Source organism: Ceratotherium simum, chromosome 24, assembly GCF_057802395.1.
Source record: "Ceratotherium simum simum isolate JZ-2026a chromosome 24, ASM5780239v1, whole genome shotgun sequence".
NCBI lineage: Eukaryota > Metazoa > Chordata > Mammalia > Perissodactyla > Rhinocerotidae > Ceratotherium > Ceratotherium simum.
Genome location: NC_141923.1, coordinates 3,502,463 through 3,511,574, shown reverse-complemented (window position 1 = coordinate 3,511,574; position 9,112 = coordinate 3,502,463). Strand labels below are relative to the sequence as shown.

The 9,112-nt window shown below is 49.7% G+C and overlaps 1 protein-coding gene across 2 annotated transcripts; it reads right to left on the bottom strand.

Moving 5' to 3' along the window:
- Window positions 1-4,927: 4,927 nt before the first annotated feature.
- LOC101395695 (pancreatic progenitor cell differentiation and proliferation factor-like) lies at window positions 4,928-5,676 on the bottom strand. Of its 2 annotated transcripts, XM_087447741.1 has the most exons (2): window positions 5,437-5,675; window positions 4,928-5,399 (listed from the first exon to the last, which is right to left on the bottom strand). In XM_087447741.1, the coding sequence occupies exons 1-2, from the start codon at window positions 5,565-5,567 to the stop codon at window positions 5,306-5,308; spliced, it is 225 nt and encodes a 74-aa protein (XP_087303867.1). In that variant the 5' UTR covers window positions 5,568-5,675; the 3' UTR covers window positions 4,928-5,305. The 2 variants fall into 2 exon arrangements, with proteins under 2 accessions (XP_087303867.1, XP_087303866.1); XM_087447740.1 differs by having other exon boundaries at window positions 4,928-5,676.
- Between the last annotated feature and the right edge of the window lie 3,436 nt (window positions 5,677-9,112).

Genomic DNA, 9,112 nt, shown 5'->3' with positions numbered 1-9,112 from the left:
GTTCCTCTTCCACTCCTAGACTCCCAAACTCCTGCAGAGGGACTACGGGAGAAACAGCACCATACATTAGTCATTGATTAAAGATTATGTCACAACCTGTAAGATGGAGCCTCATCTGTTCAGAGTGCTGTCTCCCAAGTGGTGCTCAAATGAGTCTTCAGTAGACTAAACTTTCTCTCAGGCCTGCTTCTTCTGGGTGAGTGAATAAAAAAAGTAGGACCATTGAATTCCATGGGCATAGCCTATTGCTTCACTTCTTTTGCTGTAAAATTAATCCCTTGATCAAAGAAATACTCTATGGGATACCATGAAGGTCCATAAGGCATACTGTAAATCCGTGGATGTCATGGCAGAAGCATTACAGGCAGGGTAAGAGAATTCATATCTAGAATAAATGTCTATTCCATTGAGGACAAATTGCTGCTCCTTCCGTGATGGAAGAGATCTAATGAAATCGACTTTCCACCAAGTGACTAGCTGTTCCTGCAGGAAATGACACCAAGTTAGAGGCTGAGCATTAGTCTCTGCTGTTGTCAGGTTAGATACAGCACAGTGATGATAGCCAGGTCAGACTTGGTGAGGCAAAGTCCATGATGTTGAGCCCTTGCATAGCCTCCAACCCTGCCTCCCTGGCCACTTTGTACATGGGCTCACTAAGCAAGCATTTGGATGGCTGGCTAAAGAGGCTGACTGCCATGCACAGAATGGACTGTCCTGTCCAACTGATTATTGGGAGCCTCCTCTGCAGCAGACGCCTTTGGATGGGTATTTACATGTGACAAAGTACGTTCACTGTCTATGCCTATCCAGAGAGGTGCATCCTCATACCTCTTCCCCAGATCCCTCATTACCAACCTTCCAATCTTGTTTTTTCCAAGTCTCTGATGATCCAGCCAAGCCATTAGCAACTGTCCATGAATCAACGTAGAGCCATACTTCTGGCCATCTTTCAATTCAGGCAAAGTGGACAATAATCAAATGTAGTGCCTGAGGATTTTCCTTCATCACTGTCCCTTAGGGCCAGCCCTGAGTGGGACTGCAGTGCTGCAGCCATCCACTTCTGGACCATCTGTAAACCAGGATCTAGGTTTTTCCTTCTCAATCAGCTGGTCATAAAGACCTCCCTGTGAGGTCATAGGTGAGGAGACAATGAAGCAGGAATAGGTGAGACACACAGCCTATCAGCACATTTTGACAGATTCTTTAAGAGAGAGCACGTGCGCGAGTGTGTTGCGGGAGGGAGGGAGGGAGGGAGGGGGAGAAAAGCAGCCCCTAACATCGGGGAGCTGGCCCGGCCCTCACAGCTAGACCATAGCCTTCTCCTGTTGAAAACAAACAATTTCACAGAACATCAACATCAGACAAGGCCACTCTGTGACCAAGAAGGATCAGGACAAAAACAAGAGCACTCTGTAATCATGTCTGAATGCAGATGAAAATATGAATAATTTCAAAACCACAAAAAATGACCAAACACTCCCCCTCTCTTGGCTACTCTGGGTGACAACTGCTTCTTTACCAGTTACAGCCTTCCCTCCTTCTAGACGAGATTTATTATGCTATTCAGTCTTGTAACCTCCCCACTTCCTGACAACATCCAATCCAGAGCAGAGCCCTGCTTCCTGGAGCTTTCACCCAAATCACCTCATACAAGCCCAAATCCAAGTGCTCTCTACCACCTTCTGACAGAGACACCCTATGGTGCCCCTCGGGCTGTGTTCTCCCCTCACTGCAATGAGTTGTGAAGTCGGCTTGTTCACCGACAGGTGTGCTCCTGTGGTCTTCAGCTGCAGGGCACTGACACGGCCCGTGCCTCACACTACGTGTTGAGGCCCCGTCATTTCTGGCAGTAAATCCTGTGACAGTCAGAGCACAGAAAACAGAGCCACAGTAGATAATCTAAGCAGGGGTTGACTTGGACATAATCAGGTGCTTACAAGACTACTGGAGGAGGCGGAGGAGTAGTTTCTGGGCCTGGCCTCTGAGAATGACCTCCAGATTAATAAAAACAGCATGAGGGCAGGGGGAGGTGTCCTACGTCTGGGCCTGCCACTGGAGTCATGGGTTTACAAAACAACCAGAGTTGCCATCCCAGCTTCTGGCAGCCAAAATAGAGACGCTTCTGCTGCTACCGTCACTGCTGTCCCTGCCTCCCGGCACCCAGGTAGCTGGGATGAGTCATTGGAAAGTCCCGCTTAGAAAGTCCCCACTCCTTCATGACCTTGCTTGTCAGCAGAAAAGAGCCACAACTAGCTTGGCCTCCACCCCTTTTCCCACTTCCAAATCTCTTGGGAGAGCAGGCAGTTGGTGGAATCCAATTCCCATCCAGACCTGAGATGCAGGGATCAGGGGACAGGCAGTTGTCAGCAATTTCCTGAAGGTGGCCTAGAGCAGCTGCACTACCCACTTCCAGATTTCTTTCTACAAAACCAAACTTTTGCATTTACCCCCACTAGATCACTGGATCTGAACTTCTGACTGCGCAGGGAGGGGCAGCCACGTGACTTGTTCCAGCTTGCTCCTCCCCCTGGCCTTCCTTCTGTGGGACCCGCTGCTTCCCTCCCCCCACCCAGTGGTTTTCTTCTCTAACCAGAACCCCTCTCCAGCCCCTCTCCCAACCGCCAGGCCCCTCCGCAGCCCCTCCCCAGCCAGAGTCTCCCAGGAGGAGGCTGCCCTGAGGTGGGCTCAGCAGGGTACAGGAGGGGGTGGCCCTTCATCCTCTCTGGGCCCCACTGAACAAGCCTGTCCTGTCTCCTCCTCAACCCTTGGTCCACCTGCCCCTCTGGGACCCAGGTCTGGGACTCAACTGCGACAGAAATGGGCTCTTGGGGTTACCTAGGAAAGGCGGACCCATCCAGGGAGGCCTGGGGTGGGCAGTGTGGGGACCACAAGTCAAAGGCGGCTTCAGATGAAAGGGGGGCAGATACTCAGATCCAAAGGCACAAAGGCCCCTGAGGTGTCCGAGGGCATCTTGAGGAGAGAAGAAATTGGGGTGCCGAGGAAGCCCACAGGGTGTTTCCCTCCAGAGATCCACCGTGCAGGGGATTAACCCCGGGGCCCCTGACTTGGGCCTCCCAGACGGGCCTCTGGTGCCTTCCTGGGACCTCGACACAGGAGGTCAAGGGCTTCCAGGCGTGGAGACACCAGGGCTCGGTCTCCCAGACATTCTGTCACATTCGCATCTCGTGGTCACCCTCAGCTGGTTCGTTAGGGCCGTCCCCATTACGGAAAGGACTGCGGGTGACTCGGGCGGACAAAGCCTGGCGGAGACAGGCCGAGGACGGATTTGCAATCGCGGGCGGAGCGGGGAGGCTGGGCGGCGCAGAAGGTTCGGGAGGCGCATTCCTGCGGGCGGGGACCGGTCACGCGGGCCAGGCTGGGGTGACCACGCCTCCCCCCGCTGGCCGCCAAACCGCTTTGGAGTGTGTGCGGGGCGGGGCTGCGGAGAAACGGCTTATTTGGAAATTTGGTGCATTTTCCTGGATCGAGGTGTGGGGGTCACGGATGCAGGAGCGTGGGGCGGCAGAGGGCGGGGCGGGGCCAGGAGGAGCCCCAGGACCCTGGTCCCCGCGTGGTGTTTGTGCTCCGGCAGGGAAGGGGATGGCTTTGGGACAAAGACTCACTGGGAGGCAGGGAAGGAGTCTCCACCCCCCAACCCCTAATGGCAGACGACTATGGGGCCTCCAGGGTGACTCGGAGGGAGGGGCATGTCCCCGCCCCCTTCTGACACTGAAGGAGGTCCGTACTCAAGGTGTAAGGTGACACCGCGGTGGAGGGGAGGGAGGCCTCTGCAGCAAACGGTCCGGGGCCCACTCAGCATGGGAGGAGGGAAGTGAGTCTTGTGGGTTCTGAGGCTTCTAAAGTCAATAGTCCAAACCCTGGGAGGGAGAGGACATGGATGGAAGTTTCAGGCCCACCCCCGCCTCGGTCTGAGAACTGAGGGGTAGGCAGGTAAAAGCCATCCTTTATTTAAATGTTATATAAAATACTAATAGCGCTTTCCTTGACACAGTTGGTTAGCTGTTACAGATCAAATACGGAGGTGAGGTTTGCTGGGGTTGATTTTATGTTTGGAAGCTTGTGGCTGGTTCAGCCGGTGCAGTAGAGGAACTGCAGATCAACACAAACTGAAACTGTTGTAAACGAGCTAAAAAGAAACCCTTCCTAAAGTTACAAAAGGTAAAAACTTCCAGGAGAGAGTCTCCAGATGCCAGTATCAAAACACAGGATGTAAAAAAGCACTTACCTTTTATAAGTTATCTTTCTGTTCCACGGCTGATGCTACTTTTAAAATATCCAAGAGCTGAGACTAAATGGATGGATCTGGTAAACGGCTGTTAAAATACATTTGCAAAACTCAGTGCTGTTTCTGATTACGATGATTTTGCCCCTACCTGGAACAGAATTCCTGAGAAAGAAGTTAAAAACCAAGTGTTAAAGGAGAAGAAAAACACAGCTAGTTAACACAGCTTTAAAATAAAATTCATACAGACCAATGTAAAATCAGTTTATCTGCGCTGAATTTACTGATGTAGATGTTACTAAAACTAAAAAGTACAAAACTGGCAGACAGAGCTGAGTTCCTGGGTCTGGATACACAATATCCCGGGGACACAGGCCCTTTCTCAAGGCATTCCTAAGGAGATCATAACTATATTCAGAACTATGCAGAAAGGGCCATAGCTGCAGTTCAGGGCTGCAAATAAATTTTGAAATATGTGAGGCCTTGTAGAATTACGAGCTTACTCTTCAGCTAAAGGCACCTGGAAGAAACCACTGAAACTCTTCTGGAGAAAGAGAATAACCTAAGCTACAAATTATTTCTGCACATGACTTATCCAATACATAATAAAAGATAAACAGGCCCATAATGAGACAAGATAATTAAAAAAAAGAAACACGACAGAAACAGACACATAGAGACCCAATATTCTTTTTTTTTTTTTTTTTGCTGGCCACTTGGCATTTATTTTCCACTTGGTGCAAGGCACAGGGTTACAGGTGTCAGGAAGGCTCTTGTGCGGCTCGGATAATACAGAGCCAGGTTCTCTCAACTTCCTTTTTGGTGTTTTGCTGTTTCGATATAAAAGAAGTGTTTTGCTGTTTCGATATAAAAGAACCCAAGTGTTTCTATTTGCAGCAGCCTGCCTAATCTAGGGGGTGGGCAGGGTGGGGAGGGGCTCTGAAGAGCCTAGCGCCTCTGGAAGGCTGGTGGCAGCCACTCAGGATGGAGGCCCAGCGTTGGCTTTGCCAGGCTGGCTGCCAGGCTGCTTCCTTGCAGTGTCCCAGGCGAGGTCACAGGTGATCACGCTGCTGGAGGCCTGGGGAGATTCCGAGTGCTCTGGGGACTCCAACACCGTGGCCATGAACAGGACAGTGGACTTCCCAAAAAAGAAGCTCGCCCACCAGTGACCCGGGTCAGCCTTGGGGAGATCAGGGTGGTGGGGGATGGCTTCCCCAGGGTACTCGGCACTTCCGCAGGAGCTGTTACTGGAAGTGGAACCCAGGCGGCGCCGGTAGTAGTCGTGGGTGGCCACGAGCGAGCCGCTGGAGGGGATGGCTGCCATGCTCCTGCTTGTGGGCTGGTGGAAACCTCGGCGGCGACCCCTCGCGGGCCTCGGCGCATGATCACGGGTGGCGGGGACGGGGACGCTAGGCCATGGAGCCCATTTGCAGAAGAGACGGCAGGAGGCTGATCAAGGACCGGGGCGTGGGAGTCCCCAATATTCTGATTTAATCAAATGCAAACTTTTATTCTGTTCACACACACACAAAACAAGCTTGAAAAATTTAGCCGACAACTGGAAACTATAAAAAGCACATAGCATATATGAAAAGGGATCAAATAGAAATTCTAGAACTGAAAAACAGGAAAACTTAATCTCAATTGACAAAATAAGTGCAGATTAGACACTGCTAAAGAGAAAATCAATGAACCGAGAGATTTCAGAATAAATTATTCAGAACAGATTTTAAAAAGTAGTAAATAGGAGAGGTAAGACACAGAGATTGGTGGGAAAGTCTCACAGGGGTGTAGGTAATTTGAGTCCCCAAAGAAGACAGAGATTGGACCAGAGAAAAGCATTTTAAGAGCTAAGGGCTTAACAATTTTGAAAATGGATGAATGCCAATATACAGATACAAAATACAGATTTCAGCAGAATAAATAAAAAGAAATCTACACTTAAGATATATCACAACGAAATTATAGAACACCAAAGACAATGAGAGACTTGAAAGCAGTCAAAGGAAAAAATAGAGAGCAGTAGTTAAACCGATACCTGATTTTTTAACATTAAATTCAGAGACCAGTGGGAAGATGTCTTTAGCATATTGAAGGAAAACAATTGCCAACCTAGTTATCTTTAAATATATCTTTCGAAAATGAGAGCCAAACATCTTCAGCAAACAAGGGTTTGCCGTAACAAATTCACACTAAAGCAAATTCTAAAGGATATACTTCAAGCAAAGGGAGAGTGATACAAAAAGAATAAAGACCAAAGAAAGTGATCAAAATGTGGGCAAATGTAAATGAAGATTGCATATATAAATGCCAATAATTATACTACAGTATTTGGAGGTTAAAAACAAAACAGAATTAAAAACAACAATAGTAATAACTTAAGTTTAGAGGAAAGATATGAAGTTAATGTTTCTAATAATCCTTATGTCTAGGAAGATAGAAAGGCTTTAACTGTAAACTTTGATGAATTGTGTCAATATTTAAAGTTTTAGTGTAACAGAAAAGAATATTTAATCAAAACAGTAGAAAAATGAAATGAAAGACTCTACAGGAGGACAAGAAATGTGAGAAAGAAAATAGAACAGGCAAGACAAATAGAAAGCAGATATAAGATGTTATATTTAAACCCAATTATAATTTAATTACATTAACTATAAATGGAATAAATTCTCAACTTATAAAACAAAAATTATCAGATTGGATAAAAAGAAAATCAAACTCCTGGTGTTACCACACACACTTTTAAAATGTAAATATGCCTAAGGGTTGAAGCAAACAATGGAAAATTGTATGTGATGCAAATAGTAACTAGTAGTTCAGTATAACCATATCAGTGTTCAACAAAGCAGAGTTGAATGCAGATTTAGAAGGCTGAGGGAAGCAGTCTCCATTTTGTAGTCCACACATTTAATTGCTGACAGGCTGGCTCACCTAGCTGGGCCTGCACCCGCTTGCTCCACCTTTCCCTAGATCCTCCTTCAGCTTCTTCATCTCCTGGACCAGGTGTGTGTGTTTAGCTCTGGGATGAAGGACCACCAGCTTCTGCAGGATGCCCTCATCACCAAGGTCAGAGGCAATAAGAACTGATGTGGATTTCAGTCTGTACTCGGATTTCAGTGTGTCTTGGTGGGGTGTTAGCTCCTGCTTAGGGGGCTTCAGGCTGCTCCTGAATTTCCCTTCCTGACAACCTGCCCTGTGGACATTAAGCTCCAGCATTGGACCTGTTGACTCCTTACAAGTGTCCCCATTCTAGCCATCTCGCTTGAGTTCTGCTTCTAAGATAAGCCCTAGACAAAGCAGCTGTCTCTCCTTGAGGGAGCCTGGCTGGAAGAAGGAGCTGTTCCCTTCAACATTTCTTCCTGATGCTTTCTCAGTCTTTCTCTCGAGGGTCACTGCCTCGGGAGTTGGGCATTTCTTGACAAAGCCCGGCGAAGAAATTGTCATCGCTGCCGCTTGACACTGTGTTTCAGAACACGTCTACTGGGGTCAAAATATCCAGTTTCTTTTTTTCTTTTTTGTGAGGAAGATCAGGCCTGAGCTAATATCCAATGCCAATCTTCCTCTTTTTTTGCCAAGGAAGGTTGGCCCTGGGCTAACATCCGTGCCCATCTTCCTCTGCTTTATATGGGATGCCGCCACAGCATGGCTTGACAAGAGGTGCGTTGGTGTGCCCCTGGGATCCGAACCTATAGACCCCGGGCTGCCGCCGCAGCAGAGTGCACGCACTTAACCACTGCGCCACCAGGCCAGCCCCCAAATATCCAGTTTCTAACTAAGTTTGCTCTTCAAGAAATATGTTTGAGAGAAAAGACAGAAGCACTACTTGGATTTATGACTTGCTTAAAGAAAGCTTTATCTATTCTAAACCAAATTGTGAATGTCTTATTTGTTGTCCTGGAGGGTTTTCACCAACTTTTCACCAAGGAGCAGTGGGCCTTTGCTGTGGTGCCAGGTGGGCCCTTCTTTGAAATGAGGAGGAAGTTCGTGGTGAGAGGCTCGGAGAACCAGCAGGACCCCTGTCTCCAGGGGCTTTCTCAGGGAGGTGGGTTTTAGGAAAGAGTTTATATGGGAGCCCAGAAACTGGAAACTGATTCCCTTAGAGCTGAGGTACCTGCCAGCCCTCGAAGAATTCTGGAATACCTCAGAGTGAAGACTGAGGAGAAGACGTGTGTGAGGGTAGTGGGGGAGACAGGCATATTTCAGTTGAAAACAGGACAGGAGTGGAAGAGCCTGGAATGATTCCTAAGGATACTTCCTTTATTCAATCGATCAGTTAACCGACAATAATTCAGCGCCTCCTGCGGTGCAGACGCTGTTTGGAAGCCAGAGGCCAGGAAGCCCCCAACAGCCCTTTGCCCATCCTGACTCCTTTTGGGACGTCCGGACTGCGAGGGGCAGGGGCCCAGGAGTCACGACCCCGGGATCCAGCTCCTCTTGTGTCCCCGCCGCCCTGGAGTCCGACGGGAACAGCGCCGGCGGGGGGCGGGGGGACAGGGGTCGCCCTGGGACATCCTGCCCTCCCCTCGGGCGGATCCTCTGATGCCATTCCCTCCACTGGCCCAGAGGGGCGCGTCTCCCTTCTCCGCCCTCCCGCCCGGATCGTCTTTCTTCGACACACTTCTCCCGCCCCCGGTGCCCGCCGGTGCTCCAGGGCCTGCGACAAGTCCGGGCGTGGGGACGCCCGGGCGGATCGGACTCGGCCTTTGGAGCCCCTAAGACCCAGGCTTGGGTGCGGCGCGGTCAGGGGCGGAGCTGGGTCCACGTGGGGCCGGGGACGGGCCGTCAATCAAGGGCCCCTCCCCGTCTGCGGAGCGTCGGCTGTCCCCAGACTCCCAACCCCGGCCCCTTCCCTTCCTCCAGACCGGTCGA

Bases quoted from the DNA above. Each gene is read 5' to 3' on its own strand.
- LOC101395695 (XM_087447740.1), bottom strand. From the start codon at position 5,567: ATGGCAGCCATCCCCTCCAGCGGCTCGCTCGTGGCCACCCACGACTAC.